At 37.1% G+C, this 22,040-nt stretch overlaps 1 protein-coding gene across 1 annotated transcript in view; it reads right to left on the bottom strand.

Moving 5' to 3' along the window:
* MTA3 (metastasis associated 1 family member 3) overlaps positions 1-20,408 on the bottom strand; it is a gene marked incomplete at its 5' end in the record, with an annotated part of 141,979 nt that extends 121,571 nt beyond the window's left edge. Inside the window, 2 exons of the mRNA XM_035897006.1 lie at positions 18,334-18,427; positions 20,343-20,408. Coding sequence (XP_035752899.1) covers positions 18,334-18,427; positions 20,343-20,408 — 160 coding nt within the window. The remainder of the gene's footprint in view (positions 1-18,333; positions 18,428-20,342) is intronic.
* Positions 20,409-22,040: the final 1,632 nt, after the last annotated feature.

The following is a 22,040-nucleotide window of genomic DNA, read 5'->3' as shown; positions in this document are numbered from 1 at the left end:
TCTAAGAAAACTGAAAAAGCCTACTGCCTAGCACTATGTTAACCTTACTAGAAACAACAAACACAGTTTATTTTCATATTTAAATAAGATTTAAAGTTATATCTATTTCAAGCAAGACAGCACTATCTAGCAGATAGCACCTGTAACAGCAAATCATATAGTTCTTTCTGAAGGATATTTGCAGTTGCAAACTATCTTTTATAGTTACTCTAATCTGAAATTCTCTAGTATTACCTCATATATGATAAAAGGGAATGATTTCCTTGGGTTTAAAGATTTAAACCAACTGTAAACTGAGAACATAAAGGAAGAAATAAAAGCAGACACACAGAGTTAAAGAGTAACAGTCACAGTAGTTGCTAACATGTCGTAAGATAATAGGCTCTCCAAAATGGCTACTCTGGAATCTTCATGTCCAAAATCTGCCTTCCTAGTGGATTCTTGGGAACTTGATTCTACACTTCCTCTAGCTTCCCAAAAGGACAAAAAGGTTCTGTGAGTACTGTACGCAAGAGTACAGACACTTTAATAACTTCTAAGATTTGGCAATTTTCTACCTGCTAAATTATCCATCAGCTGCAAAACCCAAGTGTACTTTATAAAATATGTCTCAGAAATCCAGAAACGAAACCTCAGCATGAGATAGTATTTCACGTAACTACCTACAACAGATCACCTCATCTGCTCTTCCAACAATAACCATTTTCACAAACAACCTACAGACACTATCTCAAAATGAAGCCTGCCTGTATTCTCATGGCAACCACATTCTCTCCATATGCAACACTATTTTTTTTTAAATCATGCCTCTGTGTACCTCATTCCACTTCTAATAGTTCCTTCCACAGAAGTGATAAAACAGTACACTCTGATATAACAAACTTCTTCAAACCCAATTCCATACGCTTTAAGCCTATCTTGCTGTAGACACCCCATCCCCCCCCCATCACTTTCCTTGTTCTGGCATGTTTTGTGGGAGATAGAATACAAAAAACAAAAATTAAAACAAGACACACCCCCCAGCCTCACCTGACACATGTACAGGTTTCAAGTCAGACCACAACTCAGTTGAGAGTTATTCTGGCATCTATAACACTAACTAAAGCTTAAAAAAAAAAAATCTGTGCAAAGGAATTTTTTTTTAATTTAGCAAGTAATTAAAAGAAAACAAAAGATGTCAAAAGGTTTATGTTTCAAGCAATTAATAGCTAAGACTGTTTATTACAGTAAGCGACCATTACAAGCAACATTTGTATTTCAAAGTTCAAGCACTAATAGTCCTTAAAATATCAAGACATGCCAGTGGTTGGGTTTTTTTTGTTTGGGGTTTTTTTTTAAATAACTGTACTGCTTGTAGTATTCTACAGGTCCAAAGTTCTCAGTTGGCTATTTATTTCCTCACTCCTTCCTGAAAAATATCAAAGCAAAGTAATCTTGTGTTATAACCACCTGAAAACAGCTGCCAAAAAGCAGTCTGTTAGAAAGCAATTTCGGCATCCAAACACAGGTGTCTGGGGCCATTTTAGATTGGCATATCCAAAACATCTGACTGCAGATATGGCACAAAACACAGGGGAATCTGTGCCATTTTGAAGTGGCTGCAGGGAGCCAGAGATGATATTCCATAGAGTTTAAAATGGCTTTAGGTACCTATGCTCAAGTATCTTAATAGCTCTCTCAGAGTAAGAATTTAAATTAAAAAATAATGTTAAAACCCACAAAAACATTAATCATATATGTATTGGACTAATCTTACGTAAGCCAAGAAAGCGTTGATCCAAGAGCCTGAAGCTGAAATTGAATGTCTCGTATACACATCTCTTAAAACACTCCAAACATAAACATGAAACAAGTTATTTATATTGTTATATTTTTAGAAATAAAATATGTATGTTTTACTCATAAGCCAACAAGCTCAGTAAGTAGAACAAGCCATGGCCAGACACAGAACAGTTCTACTCTTAACACAATGTAGTTTATTACCATCGTAATTTTACAGTTTTCTTCTTCAGCATTATAATATAGAAACACAATGCTAACAGTAGGATTACAATTAGTAAACCAAGTCATAGTTTGCCCCAGCAGTAACACAAACCTGTACCAGGGAAGGAAACACTGGGTAGTATAAAGTGAGAAAACTAGCTTTGCTTGATGACAAATACAAATACAAAACCAATGTGCTTGCTGGCAATACAAAGAATTTTGCATCTGAACAAACCTTTAGATAGCTGCTTTCAAACCAGGTTTTTGCACACATCAGGCCTTAATGCCTATTAGAAGAAAAGTGGTGAAGAACTTCCAGTACTTTTAGAGATCTCTTCACCTTTTTGACTCAGGTTTGCAGCACATGTGAAATTTAATTTGTCAGCTGATGAGAGATTATTCCTGTCAAAAGGAGTGAAATGGAAGGTACCTACAGAAAATGAAATGGCACTAAGCTAAGCATATTTTCAGCACACAGGAAAGGAAAAAAAGCAAAGGCTCAGAGTGAGCAAATATTTTAATGGAGCAATATGGTAATGACAGACATACACAGGCCTCACTATTCCAAGATTAGAGAGAAAAAAATTCAATGTAAAGTTGTTCAGCTTAAAAATATTTTGAAAGTCTTAGATATGACTACAAAGATGAATACAACCAGTTTTTGAAAATGACACAATCCCCTTTAGGCCTCGGGCAAAGTTTAAGATAATGCTGGTTTGTAGTATGTTTCCTGGTTTACAAGAAATATTTCATTATTTAAAGGAAAAAATCCTGGAGAGCAAAAGCAGGCATCTCCAGTGAGCTTTTAAAGCTTTAGGTCTATTTATTATACATGGGCTTTCTAATCAGCAATTGTAAATACTTTGATCCTGAAAAACAGCGGGATCTGATGATACCTTGTTCAGTGGCAGTGCTGCAGACTCAGCCCTTCCCTTTTCCCCTCTGATGTAAATGAGGCTTAACTGACTCAATCAAGCAACTGACACGGGGAAGAAACTGTAACCTTCACTCATTTCACATACCCACCACCACTCTTAAAAACATGATGAAGTCTTCATTTTTTCCTCTTCCATTTAATTTGTGGGATTTGCTGTTAGAAAATGGTGGTGTTGGCATGAGAAGAGGCAACTGTCCATGCCACCTAAACTTTGTATACAGTGTCTTTGTTTATAGTTAAGTAATGCGATGACTCAAGCTTGCCACTAGGAAGAACTGCTTGTTTTTACAACTAAAATCAAAATAAACTGAGAACAAGTCTCTAGGAACACAACACACCCATTTACTATAAAATGGTTTAAAAATAACTAAAATAAAATAATCCTGAAAGATACTTAAAGGTTTAAATGCAACTCAAACCACTCTACAGTTAACCATTAGCTAGCAAAAAAATTCAATTCCTCTAACATATTACTATTCCTTAACTAAGTCAAAATAACCCACCACGTGCTCCCCTCACCTACTGCAACAGAAAGTAAGAGAGGTTAGTTTACACACTGATGGCTGTCTTCAGGGAGGAGGAGTAAATCTTCAGTTTTAAAAGGAAGAAGAAAGTTCTCCCTCTATTGCCCCCACACCTCCAAACAGTGTTTTTTTCAGGTAGAGGTTGGCTGGATCACAGAACCATGGAAACAGAGTAATTCAGGCTGGAAGGGGCCTCAGGAGGTCTCCAGTACAAACTCCTACTCAAAGTAAGCTCAGCTGTGAGGTCAGCCCAGGTCACTCTATTTTATTCAGTTGGGTCCTGAAAACCTCTGAGGACAGAGGCCACATAACCTCTCCAGCAACCCAGTCATGGTGAAAAAGCTTTTCCTTATATCTAATCTGAATCACTCATGTTTCAATTTAGTCACCACAAAGAGTCCAACTCCATCTTCACTATAACCTCCCCATAGGCACTGGAAGTCTACCTCTCCTCCAAACTGAACAGGCTCAATTCCCGCAGCCTCTCCTAGCAGGGTGACTGCCCATCATGGTGGCCTCTGCTGAACTTGCTGCAATTTATCAGCAACTTTCCTGTATTGGGGGCCTAAAACTGGATGTGGTACCTAGATGTGATGCAACAAGTGCTGAATAATCAGTGGGGATAATCACTTGCCTCAATCTACTGGCTATGCACCTGGTGATACAGTCCAGGATGCTGTTGGCCAACTTTATTGCCAGGGAGCTGCTGTCTGCCAGCACCCCCAGGGCCATTCCCGCAGAGCTGCTCCCTGAGCCCCTCTGTCCTCAGCCTGCATCCCTGCCAGGGGCTCTTCCTTCCCAGGTGCAAGACTTGGCATTTGTCCCTGCTGACTATCTTCAGGTTCTCGAGAGACCATTCCTCCTGCTTTTTTCTAGCAATCCTTGACTACCAGCCCTTCCCTCAAGTGTATCACCTGGTCATGCCCTCAAGTCTGGTGTCACCTGCGAACATGATGAGAGTGCACCACACTGCCTGCTCCAGTCACTGATACAGGCAGGTCCCCATATAGATCCTCGTATAGATCCAGGACTCCACACACAGTATGAACCCTTACCCACCACCCTCTGATTCAGACCATGTAATTAGTTTTTTTATTCACCTATTTGTCCCTTAATCCAGATCAATTCCCATTCCTTGGCCTGGTGTGCCTACCAAAAATGCTAGTGCTGGCACAAAAGAAAAAAGCAGGAATAAGAGACTTAAACTGGGAAGACATGATGGGAAAAAGCAAGACCACTCCTCTCAACAGCAGTACGGGCCGACACTGAATTAAATCAGCAGTGTAACCAAAACCTGAGGTGAATTAACTTCCTACCTCTTAAACTTAATTGCTTCCAATTTTGAAACCGTATCTCAGCTTAGCTGCATCCGGCTTACGCAAGCTTAGATGGAGAGATTTAAATCACTACCACAATTCGTAGAGTTACAGCAGTTTCATAAGTTTGTTAAAATACCTTTAAAATTACATTAGATCAGTGTAAATGTCAGCTCAAAGAATGCTGCTAAGCCTTACTTTCAGAACAGTTTCTAAACTTCTTTCCTTTCCAGTATACCTTTTTCTTCTCTATTCAGCCCCAAAACTACATACATCATAGGTATCACCACCAGATTTTAAAACCTACAGGTAGGAAGCTGAGAATGCTGAACAGCAGCAAGTTTACCACACACATCAAAGGAAAGACGGCTGTGCGTCAGTCTCTTTTAAGCTTAGCTGGTTGTGACAATAACATCAAGTGCGCATTTGGCAGTTAGATGCTACAGCAGTAAGAATTATAAATATAGATTTGGGGGGAGAGGGAGTAAATATATTTACTGCCAAAATGAGCACAAAAGATAAACATTAAGTCTAACCATCTGAACAACTCTACTTAAGACTGTGAATGAAGAGCTCTCTTAGGTGAGCAGTTGGCGAACTTGCTCATCTGCTTGAGGCTTCTTGCCGTGTGTTGTGTGGTACTAACTTAGTTGTGATATTTAACCCCCTAGAGTGGTGTGGTAAAGCAATTTAATCAACTTTGTGAGCTAGACTATGCACAGTTAAACTGTCAATTTGACTGAGAAAGTGTTTACCAAAGCTGAATTAATTAGCTTTACTTACACCACGTCTGTTAGTACAATGTTCAGATGGCTGTTAGAATATATAACATCAATTTGGTATTTGCTGTTACTGTCAGATAGGATTAGAAATCTAAAGCACAATCTGCATGGATTATGAGTCATTTAGATAGCATATTACCATCGAAAGTGTGAATCTGAGCAATTCTGCAAGTAGGAAGAAAGACCTGATTAGTTGTCTTTATGGGGAACAGGTGTACTTCTAATTCCTGTTGGATAGCACAGATATACACGTGGCCTCTACAGGGTTATCCAGTTTTCTTACACAATTATCCAGGTGATCCTCCCACACTACCTCATCGTTATTTTTCTAAAGCACGTCACAAAACAAAGAAATAATTACACAGCACAACCATTAAGAACTAGTATGTCACACCTACTCTCCAATAATAAAATTTATTTCTACAATAACGTGAAAGGTTTTTTTGAGCACTTCCAAGTAGCACTTTACAATAATAACAATTCCCAGGACAACAGTCAGTTATAAACAACTGGGTAACTGTCTCACATTTATCATAGGCCTGTAGGAAAAATATTTAATTAAAACTATCAGAGTTTCCATTACCAGAAAACTCCACCTTCCAAAACTTGATGAGTGGGTTTTTTGGATAACTGGTTTTGGAGATTTTTGAGAGCAAGGAGCTCGTGGGTGGAAGACAGAGAAGGATTAACTTCATAAGTAGTATGAATCATGATGTGCTACGTTAATAAATATATCCTAATAAATTAAATGTGACATGAATAAATGCCAGAGTAAGCACACTAGTTTTTTAACCCTGTTATTCAGCAGTGCAAACTACTTTATGACAAGACTACAGAAGTGTCCCATAGAACCATGAAAACTATGATACGCAGGCAACAGTGAAAGAGCTGGCAATCCTGCATCGTAAATCTAAACTAGATTTTTGCCCTCTCTCCCCCTTACCTGGTTTCTGTCTCACTTATTCAAATGCAAACTCTTCCAAACAAGAAAATACCCTGTTACAGGGCTCAAAATACGTTTGGTCATGTGTACACCTGCATGAACTGTAGCAACCTGTCGCAGCATGAGTGGAGCAATAGTCCTGCGCAGTGTTTCTTTAAGCAGCTCGTTAGCAGCAAGCAGCAGACTCAAAATTGTGCCATGGACATAGCTATTTGCAATATGATGAATATTTTCAATGTCCAATTACTGGTAACAAGCTCATCAGCTGAATCAGAAGCCAATTAGTAATTTTTCCAAAGTGTAAATACATTTAGAGCTGTGGTGGGAAAGCAAGTGGAAGGTTTTAGTTCTACTCTCAAATCCAGGCTGGCAGACCACCCACAGAGCAAAAGCGCACAAGGGCAATCTGACCCTGCCCAAGAAACCATATTTTAAATCTATCATCTGACTCAAGAAATACAAAAACTATGTGCAATAATGCCATGTAACATGCATGAATGATTATCATACCTGATTTTGAGAAAAGGGAGATCCGTGTCTTCCCTTTTCACAAGACTGATGCTATTAACGACTTCTCCCATCACTTGGAATTTTGCCATTTCCATACAGACCACCTGTCATAGTATCTTGTTAAAACAAGATGGTCTTTCCTTTAGAATAGGCAACAGGTGTGCCTGATCTAGTTAAGTTAACAAGTTGTATAGTTGCCTCTCCTTAACAGAATGCAGTGTAAATATTTAAAAAAAAAAAAATCATGTAGAGAACTAAGAACACTGAAAATCTCTTAAGTTTTCTGTAAGAACCCAGGGTCCACACTTAAGATCTACACTGGCATTTCCTTTCACTGTGTGACAACGATAACTACAGAGCTTTGGGGATCTAAACGGCTTTTCTAACATACAATTCACATCCTCAATAGCAGGTAAACAGCTTTTCAAAATTTGTTGGCAGAGACAAAAAGGCACAGATTGTACAAGCACTTTCCTACCCCTGCTCAGAATGGTATATGATTCTGCTTATAAAACACAAATTTACCTTCTACTGCATCTCCTTCCAGAATGCCTGAATTTCACTTGATTTTTTTGCAGGAAGGAAAGAAGTAGTAGGAAAAAAAGAAAGAAAAGAAAATATTTGTATATCCTGTTCTTGAGTAAACTTAATGAAGACACATTAAAACTCCATGTGCAGGATTTTAAATGAGAAGAATGTTATCCATGCTGATGTCTGCTCAATGCCTGCATGGTAAGAAAGCTTTTTTAGCTTTCTTTTGTTTATAGACCTGGCAAGACAAGCAGGAAGAGGAGTTAATTCACTCTGATGGTCTGTGTAAGACTTAAAAGTCAATTTTTTTCCATCTTCAGCTGTGCTAGAGATTTATCTTCCAGGGTATATTATTTCCTTGATGCATATACAGAGATCTGAAGATTCTAATTAACAGGAACTATACGTATTAACTGAAAAGTATGTATCACTTTAAATTATTAAAACCTTTTTATTTATTAATTCTGATGCTGGTGGGAAAAAACCAAACAAACAAAACAGCTTAGGAATAAACATCACATGGAATTAACTAGTCAAACCTTTAATACATATCCCAGTTTTGTCTTTTTTTTTTTAAATAAATGGAAACAAAGGTCAAGTAAACCAATGAAGTTTTTCTTCTACTCTCAGTACTTTGTTTTGTAGACAACACATTCAAATACCATGTCTGTTACAGTATGAAGTAAAATATCAAAAATCATCATTTGTTCACTTCATACATGCTAAATGTTCAGTATTCTGATCCTGGCTTTTTTTCCTCTTATTAAGAAAAAAAAAACAAGAAACAGAAAAAAAAGTGAAGAGCATTATAAAAGTATGTGAAGCTAGTCCCCTTTTGAAGGCAAAAATAAATATAAAAGCTGTCCATATATCAAAGCCGTTTTACTTGTATGATAGTTGGCAACTGAGTCCTTGGCCCCTTGAGGCCCTACTGAGAATAATAGCATCAGGATTTCACTCCTGACAGCAGCATCAGTCAAAGGATCTGGCCTAAAGGAACTGTCACACAGCAAAGGGCCGCAGGACCCTGTAGGGCTGGGTTACAGGTCACTGACCCTGCCAACACCAACAATTTCTGCACTGGTTTAAGCCAAAACAAGGCTGCACTTTTAATACAAGAAACTGAAACATGACTCTCTTCAGTACTGTGTATCACTGTCACAATCCTTCACAGAAACAAGAGCAGGCAAATGAAAATTTAAGCCTATCACTTGGCATATCAAGGACGGGAAGACGACTAACTTAGTTGTGCTGGTTTTGATAGATGCCTAACCATTGTACAAGTAGAAAATGCACACATACTTACATAACCTCTGGATGCACACATATATAGGGCTCTATGCATAGCCCAGCAACTACACAATATGCACAGAGAAGACATCTTATGTACCGTGATAAATCTGCACACAAGTTTTGGATTCAGACAGTGGGAGACAGTCAAAATGAACTGCTCCCCAAAGTCTTTTAGGAATTTCATAATGCTTTTACTGAAAAAAATTGCACATTTTACCACTCAAACTTCTTTTGCTCATGGGACTGATGTATTCAACATTAGTACAAAACAAATCTTCTGCAAAGATGCTTGCAGAAGCACTTGCATAGCATATCAGAATCAGAACCAAACCCAGGTTCCCACTACAAATATTCCCTTGCTCAGATAGGGTTACAAACAGTAGCTGAGGGGAAAAACAAAGTATTGATCAAACACACATCCCCAAATAGCACAACCATTCCAGCCACCCACTCTGATACTCCATGTAGTTTGGGGAATGTCAAACTCAACATATACAGCAACTCTGAGCCCATACCCTGTTATTTGTGCAGGCTACATTTAACAAGGTTTACAGACATACCACAGGAATGCTTTACATATTAATCTTATCTGCTACTTCTACCTTTTCCATAATACCTCACGCCATATATAATCAGCACGACATGAATCAGCTTGGGTAGGAAGCACTACATTCATTCCCACAAAGTGCTTCGCCCAAGCTAATAAGTTCCATCTCTACCGTCATGTGTGAAGTTACAGGCACACGAGTATTACCGGGGACGACTGCTGCAGCCTTCACTCTGTTGCAGGACAGAGACATTCAAGAATTACTGCTGGTAAGCCTTTAAATCATCAGGCCTGATCCCCGGATTCATATATTTAACTGCCACTGCATGATGGGAAAAAATTCTTTCTATAGTAATAGTGAGTTTACATCATTCAGATTTGTAAGTGATATAAACTACCAATTCAATTAAGACTATCAGAGAACTCTCTGAAGTAAAATGCATCTTGAATTGGAGCTTTACAGCTAGAGATAACCTAGCAATGTTTTTGTAGACTAAGATTTATGCCTCAGGTGCTTTGGTACAGTGTGGGCGCACTGGGCAGAAAGTGGGAAGAGTCACTTAAAATTATGAGCCAAGTCAAAAAAAAAAAAAGCAAGCAGAACCATCTGAGATTATGGAAATCTAGGAGGTGTGAAACATCCTATTTATCTTCATGAGACAAAAAAATTATGATCAATAGTTGTAATTTCAATGTTACTAGCATTTGGAAGGTCATCAAGAAAACAGTGGAGGATCATTGGCCTGCACAACTAACAAACATCAAGGAGGCAAGAAAAAGTTAGCATCTGGCAGTTACGTGTTTTCCACAAATCAAAAGAAACCCAGAACAAAAAGTATGGTAATACTGATGGCACGTATTTAAACTTGACCATGGGGAAACAAATCCTAAGTAACACAGGGAAACAGAGAACACAGAATGCCTTGGCAGTTTTCTGTGAATGCTGTCTCCTTCCAACTGAAATGTGACGAATTTGGTTTGCGAGTATCCCTCCCTACCGAGGAAAAATACTAAATAAATAATTTCAGTAATTAAGTAATAAAAATAAAAGCTGAATTTCCGATATATATTAAACACTTCTAAGCATAAAGACCAACTGGTATTTTGCAGCTTTCTACTCTCCACAGCAAACTCAGAGAGTTTTTCCAGATTTTGGTTTTAGTTTGTTTTCACATTCACAGAGATTGGCAGCAATGTGTTCAAGCCTTTTAAGTTATATGTTCAGAAAGTAAGGGGTTTTTAATTAAAAAGAAAAAACAACAAACAAACCAAACTAGGTATGGCTACCCAAAATTATAAATCTATTCTGAAGAGCCCAAAAGATGAAGCTAACAGCTACTAGCTAGTTTACTAGTTCATGCAAAAATTCAGATGCAGTTATACAAACTGCCTGCATAGAGTGGACAGTATTTTTATATGTGCAAAATCCTACATACCCAAATGCAGACCACGCATACTCCGGTGAAAAAAAAAAAAATAAAATATATATTTATGCAAGTTTTCCACCAGAGCTAAGAAATCCTAAAATTATGAACTTGATTGGAAATCCGTTCACTCCATTAAGAGAAGATCATTAACATTCACAATCTAACAAGATATTCTGCATCAAAGGAAGATTCTGAACAGCCACAGCAGTTAATAATTCCACAAAATACTTAGAGCTGACAGTAAACTTGTTAATGAGACAATATACACTACAGTTAACTACTAATTCTAAAATGTCATTCACAAAAAGAAGACTCAGATATTGGCAGAAGCAAAAAGCTCCTCATTACTGCTTCTTTATTGCTTTTACTGTTGAGGGAAAAAAAATTCACAAGTACACAGTTATTGCACAAAAATCAAATGAACAAAACACATAATTTATGAGACTACCCAAAGCGCCCTTGAAAAGGATAATTGGGAGTCTTGAGACAAGTTTCTCCTTGGTGACAAGGACATAATTTCGGACAAGGCTTGCTCTATTTCAGCAAGTTCTGAATTTTTTCCCCCTCTCCAAATAAATTACAACTGAAGGCATTCTCTTGGGTAAATTAAGGAAAATTTCATGTTCCCTTGTCTCAGGAGATGAAAAAGGTCATGTCTTCCTCACAGAAACCACTGTTCTTCAAGCTCATATTCAGTGAAAGTGATAGTTATGCTAACATAAAAATACCTTAGCATAAAAGCTACTCTGCCACTCATTAAAGAATTTGTTATCTGTATCATCCTTAAATGGTCCTCCTAGGGTGTGTCTCACCCACATCACAGGCTTCAGGATACTCAGAAGCAACACAACATACTTGAATTTGCTAGTGCTTAGTTTAGATGTCTCCATTAGTTGACTATAAGTAAATATAACATGTAAAATTCCCATCTCAAGCAAAAAAGCCATTGGAACTCATTCTCCTAAACTCCCTTGGCTTACTATATTTGGATTTGTCTCTGTTCACCATCCCATCCTCAAAGCAAACCCAAGCGTCTTCTTGGGTTTGCCCACAGACATAGACTTCTGAAAGACTAGACTTTTTCTCAAAGAAAAGAGGCTAGATATGTGAGGTCAAAAATAATTTTTTCCTAATTCTTCAGTACTCACGGGGGTGGGAGGGCAGGGCGGGAGGACACAGACACACACAGAGGACACTAAGCTACAAACATGCACTAGTTTATATTTACAGAAGCCTTGAGATTAAGAAGGTAGCATCTCACTGAACCAGTTATACAAGTCTGCTCACCCACTCCTCAGGCATATCTAGCAGCCAAGCCATCTTCTTCCTTATAAATGCTCCAAGAGATTCTCCTGTCTTTTGATTCCCAGCTCTGCCTTTCTACTCCTTAGCTCCTTTCCCTCTGATCTAACATCTGGGAAAATGGTATCCTTCATCACAAGGTAGTACCAACAGATCTGTTTTCTTAACAGCAAGCAAGAAAAAGGCCGCCTCACCTAGTGCAATTAAAACACAAACCATGACCTAACAGAAAACCTTTCGAAAGCCATTAAATTCCATAGAAGAGCCACTTACACAATATTGTTAGAGACAAATCAATTGAACTATTAAGCTCCAAAGATTCTTTTTTTTGCACTCATGTGACCATAAATAAGACCCAAACATTTTGTTTCTGCTTTATTCATAACAAGACCAATGCAATACAGTGATCTTTCCATTTAAAGGAACACCCGCTGAACAGGCAGCTCTCTAAACTCCAGTTCCCTTGAAAGACTAAGAATTCTCTCTGCCTCTGAGCATCCTTTCCTGTAGGACAGATGCCAATCTCTACTAGCACTACCAGTAGAGCAAATAAACTGCCTTAATTTATTCCCTGGAAGTTGTATGGAGGATGTAACAATATAAGCATTCACCCCGACAAAGAAAGAAAAAAAAAAAAAGTATGAATTATTTCAGCATTTTAAATGGATCATATGCAATGGAAAAATTAGCATTTGTCTCTCACATTGATTTGACCAAAGGTGCTTCTAACTAAACGTAGGCTGTGGAGACAACAGGTTTTCAAGGGAACTAATGGGACCAAAAAAAAGCCAATTTAAGGTTCCAAATGAAAGATACTTTTTATGCTAAGACATTACATGATTTGAATTAAGCAACAGGAAAAGTCTCTCATCTTAAAGCAACTTTTTAGAAAAGGGATTGTGATTAAAGAAACATTATATTCTTTCTGAATAACAGCTTTTTAGCCTGATGTACAAGAACCATTATGATGAAAAAGAGCCACAACAGAAAAAACCCAAGTTTTTAGTTGTGTTATCTTCTCATTGAACAAAAATAACCCAGTAATACTAGATTATAAATGCTTTGAATTATACTGAGCCAAATATGTGACTAAGGGAAAAGAACACTGAACAACGCAAAAGGTTTTAGGCATTTTAGTCTGGATTTCCTTACTGAACCCCCAGGGCCTACACGCACACACACGTAATTTTTTTTCTTATAGATTGAATATCTGAATTGCCCTGTTGCTCTTTTAGTTCTATGTACACTTGAGAAAAATACTGAAAAATGAAACATTCTAAGTTGTATTTCTTCAATTATTGACCAGGGCAGGAAAGACTCATGTGTTTTCCTTGGAATTGAGTATTAAAAATACCACTACACAACAGCAATGATGTAAGAAAAAACCTGATGACCTATGAAAGGAATTTGCATTTCAGTTTCATCTATCTTTGGGAATATTAATGAGTAATCTGCATTACCATCAAATATATTAAACAATATTTCTCAAGTTAAGATAATTTTCTTGCCATCTTCTAGGCTACCTTCTAGCCTGCTACTCTAATAAAATAAAATGCTTCCCAAAAATCAGATAGATTATCAACAGCTTCATTCTGTTGGATGCATCTGGAATGTTTGGCAATTATTATGACACTAATGTAGATTGAAAATATGCAAAATAATTGGGTTTATTTTTTTTCCCACAAAGCATCTTTACATAAAAGAGAGCTCAACAACAGCAAAACTGCTGTGTGAGATCAAAACATTTCCAGAACTGTTGGAACACTCTAGATACTAATATACAAAATAAACTCTTAGGTTTTAGGCTAATTATTTGTAAGGTGCTTTGAGACCTTTTAATGGGAGCTATAAAAATGTATTGGTATATGAAATATTTTTCATCAACCTTAGTAAGAACTCCTAATAAGAACATTAGTTTACAGATAAAGAAACTAAAGTACAAAGAGAATACTTGATTTGTTTCTGGTCAATACATCAGTGTCATACCAAGGTTAGAACCGAGTCCAGACTCCAACTGTTCAACAGGAATCACTAGATCACTAGCAGGACTCTTCCCTTCTTCCTAGAAATCTATCAAATACAAAAATTCTATAGCAGAAACACCATTTTGCAAAGCAATGTGACATGAAACATGACTGTTCAAGAGCCGAAAGCTAAGAAAAGTCCTAAAAAAAGTGTGACTATGAGAAGTAAAGCCAGTAAGTGATCTCTACAAAGAGCAATTCATATTGAAAAAGGGAAATTTTGACTGCAGCTTCTGTAATGTAGAAAAATCTCAGTTTTACCTTTGATCTCGGTCACTGAAACCAATGTACCTCAAATCTTTTTAAAAATTACTCCTATCTCATTCACAAAAGCATAAATTTTGTTAATGGGAAAAAATACATAGTGCATGGGCTTTATCATAGGCCCAGAAAAATTGTGGGCATTTAGTCAGGAGCTCAGCACACCTAAGTCAAAGCAAGCTCTCTTAATAAATCGGAAGACAAAGGCCTCTGACAATATGAATTATTTTGATATCCTCCTCAGGTCATTGACTAGGCAAAAGCTCTTTGAGGAGTTGCAGTAAGAGAATGACTTCAGACATAGCACTGCATGATAGCACATGACCAGAGAAAGAATTTAAAATGTACAGAACTGTAAAAAATGGCATCATGCACTCAGGCCACCCTACTGAGCTTCAACAAAGTAATAGCACATAAACCTATTCCAAAAGAAGGAAATACAGAAGTTGAGCCCTTCATTGTAATCCAAACTGGTAGAGAGTCCAGACTGGTATAGAACCCCCTCCCCAGTAAAATATTTACATCAACACCACTTCAGATAAAGGATCATCTAAGTTTTATAGATCCAGCTACAGTTGGCAATTTCTCATTCAATCACACCATTTGGTTAGAAAACATCCCTAAACCACCCCTTTATGTTTGCTTCACCCATTTTAATGAGCTGAGAGTCTTTGTCCCATCTCTCCAAGTTCATTTGCTTAGGTACTTCAGTCATCTGTTGCAATAACTCTTGTAACTGCCTGCTGTCTTCTACTCGTCTCTTTTCCCCATAAAGTAAGCTCTACTGTGCTGCATGAAGAAAGGAATGACCCCATCGCAGTGACCCTATAGTAATGGCTACAACCTAAGAGCTGGTGGGTGTTAACACTCCAACAGAACTCCCTGACTCCATTCAGGAGGCTACACTGCATGAAGATGATGATTGTGGCCAATATTTTGTCTTGGCTTTCAAATTCGCCTTATCATAAAGTCTATTTTATAGTAACAGAAATCAAAGGGGGAGAAATGTAATGTCTTCAAGGACCCACAAAACATTCCAAACTCCTGGGTTTCAGTGGCTACAGTCAGCTTATAGAACTGTTTCCAGATCTAGACTGACACCGTACATGATGCTGGTAGACAAACAAAAATGCTCGTTAATTAACTGCCACCAGAAAAAAAACAGAGGAAATGCAATTTCCTCACAGATTAATGTCAGATGCTTTGAAATCAAGGGACCTCCTCCATACCCGAGTATTTCAGAATGGCCTAAGGAAAACTCTAATCCTCCCCCGGCCTAATTTCTTTTTATATCCTGAAACGTTTTTGAAGACAACTTAAAAAACAAACAAACCCCTCACCAAAAGCAATATATTGACTCCTTACCAGCGATTGTGCCACAGATCTACTTCATTCCATTTTCCCCAAACATTCCCTAAAATTGTTTTGAAACTTTTTCAAATTATTGAAAATTTGTTCTCAAAGTTCCAAAATATTTTCTTACAAAGCTATTTTATTCTCTTATTAAATGGGACCATACCTACACCACATAGTGCAACCTTCAGAAATTGAAGTGTCAAAAAAAAAAAAAACAAACAAAAAACAAAAAACCCCAAAACCCCCAAACCCCACCTGCCAAAATCTTCAAAAGTGCATTACTCAGGACAATTTTCTCTATCATAAAGAAAAAAAAAATTGCTAGCAATATAAAATGTCATTAGAAAAGATCAAGCAGATCTTATACTTAAAAGACTTCTCTAGACACATACACTGGAGTCACCAGTGACTGAACTAGAATTTCCATTCCCTAAGAAACTAATTTCTTTTAGCAATTTTTTTATAACAAACCAGGTAGAAGTGTTAAAGCATCAACATGTTTAGCTATATAAAACATTCCCAAAACATTCAATTCATAAATATACAAATATTTTGTTTACATACATCATATTTTTAAACAGAACACTGTGGTATTCCAGAATCAAAACATTTAAATTGATTTGACATTTAACTACATCTGCTGTATAAGCCGTATGAAGATCCAGACAAGCAATCTTTCACTATGTGCTGTCCCCTGTAACTGTAACACGTATCTCGTAAGATAACTTAGCTGCACAGCTTCCACAGATCGATCAGAAAGAAAACATTATGTGCAGAGAAAACATCCACAGAGAAACCTCATCCATAAGAATGCTGGGTTAGAAGACTTACGACCTGTGAGACAGAGGCATTCTAAAGACGCTCATTCAGTCAGCTAGAAATTACATTTCTATTTTCTCGCTAGGAAACAGCAAGAGAATCTCAACAGAGAAAACATGATGGAAGATTCCATCACACATCTACTGGCACCAACAAACCCTAGCATGCTATAGTGGAAGAGCAACAGACAATCAACGAGTCCTTTATACCAAAGTGCTGACAAAATGGCAATCTAAAACTCACAAAGGAAATAGAAAAATCTTATTAACTTTTCCAGATCGAATGATACCCACAGAACTAACACACCCTTCTCTAAAAAATAAGCCAACCAAAAAAATTTATGAGATTCATGTTTTTAAAAAATCAAATGAAAAAAAAGTATTCCCCGTAAAATTGTTACCCTTTTCATCCTTCCCTGCCCCCTCCATCAGAAAAGAAAACAAAAATTTTTTTTGTGGAAAGCTTAGCAAAGCTCACTAAAAGTTTTATGCTTCTATACATTTAATATGGAAGAACTCAAAACACTATAATGATTGTGGGGGCAGACTACCATGAAATAGGTCACCAATAACTACAAAGTGTGCCCAACTATATTAGAAAAACATTTAAATAAATCATTCCCTTAGAACATAATCAAGATGTATCTTCTTTCTTTAAAAACCAAGGCAGTACTTCACGCTACGTACTCAAATCACCTCTACTTCTCCAGGACCAATTGAAGAATAAAACAAAAGCCAAAAGCTGGCTAATACTACTTGTATGAGTAAAATCATCAGAATTTGATATTACACAAATCGTAAGGTATTTTTTTAAGGATCTAATTACTCCATCATAAATCTGCAAACAAAATATGGCATTGGGTAATGTCTTTAAAGAGATTCGTCCCAATAAATTAGATAACAGAGATTTATAATCCCTATGATTTATAATCCCTTATTCACATACTAATTTTGAAAACTCAAGCATCATTTATAATCAACATGTTATTTAACAGTATATGTCAAGAAATTTACCGGACGCTGACATATTTAACACTTCGGTTATTTACAAACATGAATGCAGTATTTTGCAAATAACTGTTTTCTCAAACATCTCAGTTTTTTAGGTTATGCTTTTGTCTTCAGAATTGTATTTTTAATTATAAAATTATGGAAAAATATCATATTTCACTTGTAGACCAAATGGCAGCTACCAAACAAAAGCTAAGTTCATGATGAAAATGGCACTTTTTTCCCCTATTACCACTTGTTGCTTTTCTGAAAAACCAATGAGATGATGCTTACTACTATTTTACTGATTAATATCTACATTTAGCATAAATGCACATAACGGTTATTTTACAATCTCCAGTGATTATTTTCAGTCTCCAGTGATACATTTCACTCTTTACAGTAAGCAATATGCTTTTACGTCTAACTCAAAAAAGTCAAATCAAATCCTTATGAACGCTCTTAAGCTTAAATTGACTTACACCCAAGATTTACTTTTGACATAAAAAAAGAAATATAGCTCTATCTTCCAGCTAAAAAAAATACATTTTTTTTCTTTTTTTTTCAAATTGAGACTTTCAATCACTTTAATACAGCTTAACTTAAGTCCCAGAAGCAACTACTAGGAACAGGGCCAGTATCAGATAATGCTAAGCATCTAACTGGATATTAATTAATGCCTAATATAAATATATATTCCACATGCCAAAGAAATGCAATTCTAAGTAGCTGCAGAAATTGAACTGGCTGTGATAGAAAGAAAGAATGCCCTATATACAATCTACTTACTAGCATGCTTATCTGCAAGCATTATAAGGCTGTTGGAGATATCTCTTCGCCTGTAAAAACACACCACTTTTGCTTCCACGTTTCCATTGGCAGTCTACAAAAGAAAGATAAATCAAGTCAGAATGTCTCCATCCTCAGCTGAGTAATACAGATTAAATGCCCTTTGCTTGCAATCTTCCCTCATATTAGTAGTTCTCTCGTGACTGAATTCATTGGCTGAAACCAACAGAATTACTCAAATAAGTAAAAACTTCCTGACACAGGCCAGTATCAATTTCACATCAGATAACAGTATTGATTATAATTTAGTCCTAAGAATATATCTATTATTCAGCTGTTTAGAGATGTAATGCCACTATCATGTTAACATAAGAATTCTTAAGAAATATTAGAAGCTTGTGAACACTTCTTTGCAACCCAGCTTTAGACAGAAATGTGTATTTCAAAGTACTCTGGCATTTTTTCAGAATCATATTTAATATAACATGGTTTATTTGAAAATACACTGCAGCTCATAAGATAAAGGAGCTACTTAGTTCACAGTTGTTTTCGTGACTCATTACAGGGATCATGCTCTTTAGACTGATAATGTAAAGACTCTACTAATACTTGAAGAACTGTACCCTCCTTGTTATGAGAAGTACAAAATTAGTTCATTATCTCAAGTTACTTATTTAAAACTCAAGATGGTGGCACTGAAAAGTATCATGTTTGAATTAAGTTGCTTACAAAAAAAAAAAAAACAAAAACATTTTAGCTCCAGTAAAATGATAACCAAAGCATTTCATTACATATTCGCATAGCATCTCCATGTTTGCTCAATGCCTTGAACAGATGAAACCACATAATTCACAATTAAGATATCTGGACTATATCCTCAAACTCTTTAAAAAAAAATAAAAAAAAAAAAATCAATACATGACTCTGCTCTACCATCCATGAGCAAGATTAAATTATAGCAATGCAGTTTAAAGATAATAAACATTACATTCAGTACATGATTGGAATCACTTCAATTACTGTAAATAAAAAACATTCTTCTCCAATAGAAGTCCAGTATGATTTGCCACGCACAAGTTCAGTAGATGTTGTGTTAGACAGCACTAGCAGGTAATGTGGTGATGTCTGCTATGGAGTAGTGTTATGTTCCATTAATAAGAAAACCATCTGCAGGTCACCAATTTTTTAATTTCATTTCTAACCACAGAAAAAAAAAAATCTTTATCATTATTTATATCACAACAGGCATTTTGATCATTAACTCATGACATAATGTAACAGTAAGTTCTAATACTGCTTGATGGAATAGAAAAAAAATGCTGCGCTACAAAAAAAAAAAAAATCCCACACCATTCTTAGTAGTACAAGAATGAAGAAAAATAATCTTGCTTTGCCCAAAATGACACTCTGAAGAGCCTCCATTCTTTATGAAAATACACTCAGGATAAAGACAGAGAATGCAGTCTCTATTTCTATTCAAAAGCCCGTGCTTCATTCAGAGCTGCCAATAAGCAGAGCAATAAACAGCCACCGAAGTCCCATATTCTGTTACTTGATCACCACAAAGTCTCACTGATACCTACGAGCTCTTTACACATACATCCAAAAGCAGAAACATTACACGATCGCTATCCAGATGGATGCACAGTGTCATCACCATACAGAAAATTAAATTAATCTATTTCCTCCAGTATCCATAGGATTCATTTGGAAATTTTTCCTGTTCACCAGGAATGATCAACTGGGTGTTTCCTTAGATAACAGGGCAGAATTACAGGATCTCTTACAGCGAGAGTTCAGTAACTGAAACATACACAAAACACATGGCAAATCTCAAGAAAGTAAAAAAAAAAAAACAAACCAAAAACCAAAAAAACCCCAAAACCCCACAAACCCACAGAAAATTCTACCACAATACAAATTTTATGGGATGGAAATCATTCTCAGGTTTTGAAAAGTGCACTGACTGTTGTCAAAGGTTAAGCAAGAATCTTAAGACACTTGTGTACCTTGTTAAGTTCTTCAATTCTCCTAATGAGATATGGATTGCTGGAAGAATTTTCAAAATAAACATAATCTGCAATGAAAAAAGGAAAGATACTGAAATAACAAAAAATAATACGTAAAAGCATATCATTAGTAGTGCAAAAATTTTCTTCTAAACCTAGAAGGTGTTAAAAAGCTGAGATTTCTTAGTAATTGTTCAGACAGTGAAGTATTTCTGTGCTGAGATTTAACATCACTTGTTCCTAAGTTCTGGTTATAACTGTACTGCATGTGCTTTAACAGTCATACTGAAATAAAGTTAAATGCCTTGTGTTAGAGCTTACATCATAATTCAGTAATCCACACACTTCATAAATCTTGATATGAAAGCAGCGGTTTCTCACAATTGATTACGGAAGATTTAAGAATCGAGCGCTTTAGTGAGTTTCCATATTATGGAGATAAATATTTCTGTAAGATATGCTACCTCACATTTATTATCAGGTGCTATGGCAGTACAGTTGTCCGAATGAGTAATGTGCATTTTATGATACTTGCTTTTGTTGTCATCTCTGTTCAGCAACATGCAAACTATATTAAGCAGCAATAGTCACGAGGTTAGTGAGGTTCTTCCAGGACAAAATCCCTTATAGCATCATTAACATAAAAATATTTTCATAGAGTATATGGAAGTTTACTCATATCCTGAAAGCTGCTCCCATGCAACATACAAAGAATTGACATGCAGCGTATTTCCTTCAATAGTTTTCTCAAAACTTGTTTTCTTCAAATGCAGAAGTACCCGTCAAACGCTAATCACACTTTACATTTGATATCTGACTTATGCACCATGCAACTTCCAAATTTTATTCAAAAAAAATTGGGCAGGGGGACCATAATGATGCATGAAACCCTTCTGCAGTGCTTTGACACTACATTACAGTGAAACAGAACCTCAGGGAGACTGTTTAGCTCTAAAGAAAGAATATGATCTCTGGAAATTGTTCACAATTACTTATTAAGACTACAACGAAAAAAAAAAAAAAAGACAGCGAATTTATGACCTAAGAAGCAAACCCTACCCAGGTTTCAACAGCACTGCTCAGAGAAGGATTACTTTCATGAGTAAAGGCTGATGGGATTACAAGCTAAATGCCCTAATGAAGGAGTATGCAGATGGACAAGTTGTGGATCTATCAGCATATCTCAAAACAGAAGCAGAAAGGGATTCAAACTACCTGCTATCACCCCTCATTTCCTCACATCTTCCCTCTCACCTCAGGCTGTTGAGGGCGGGAGGAGACAAAGCCATTTTGGTAGCACCAAGTACTGAGAACCCAACTTGAGCAGTGCACCTGAGCCACGGCGCTAGGAACACAGCCACCTTCACTCCCGAAAGGAGGGCAGTGGGAAGTTACCCGTGTCTATTTCGACAGGCCGAGGGGTTGGAAAAGAGACGCTTGCCTGTGTTTTTTTACCGTCTAAGCGCCCCCCCCCCCCCCCCCCCGCCTTCGCCCAGTGCCAAGCAGTCCCGCATCAGCGCACTCCTCAGGGGTCACGCCGGTAAGCAGGGAAGCTGACAGAGATCCCCCGGTTACGCAGCCGGATTTATTATCTATCCCCGGGAGATGAAGGAAAGCGCGGAGAAACTCCGCCGCTGAAGGGACGGTGCGGGGGCAGGGAAACGGCAGGGAGGGAAGCGCGGCCAGGCGCCCCCCGCC

The sequence above is a fragment of the Egretta garzetta genome, unplaced genomic scaffold (assembly GCF_000687185.1).
Source record: "Egretta garzetta isolate BGI_Z169 unplaced genomic scaffold, ASM68718v1 scaffold166, whole genome shotgun sequence".
Classification (NCBI taxonomy): Eukaryota; Metazoa; Chordata; class Aves; order Pelecaniformes; family Ardeidae; genus Egretta; species Egretta garzetta.
The sequence above is the reverse complement of the archived record's forward strand: the minus strand, read 5'-3'. Positions and strand labels throughout refer to the sequence as shown.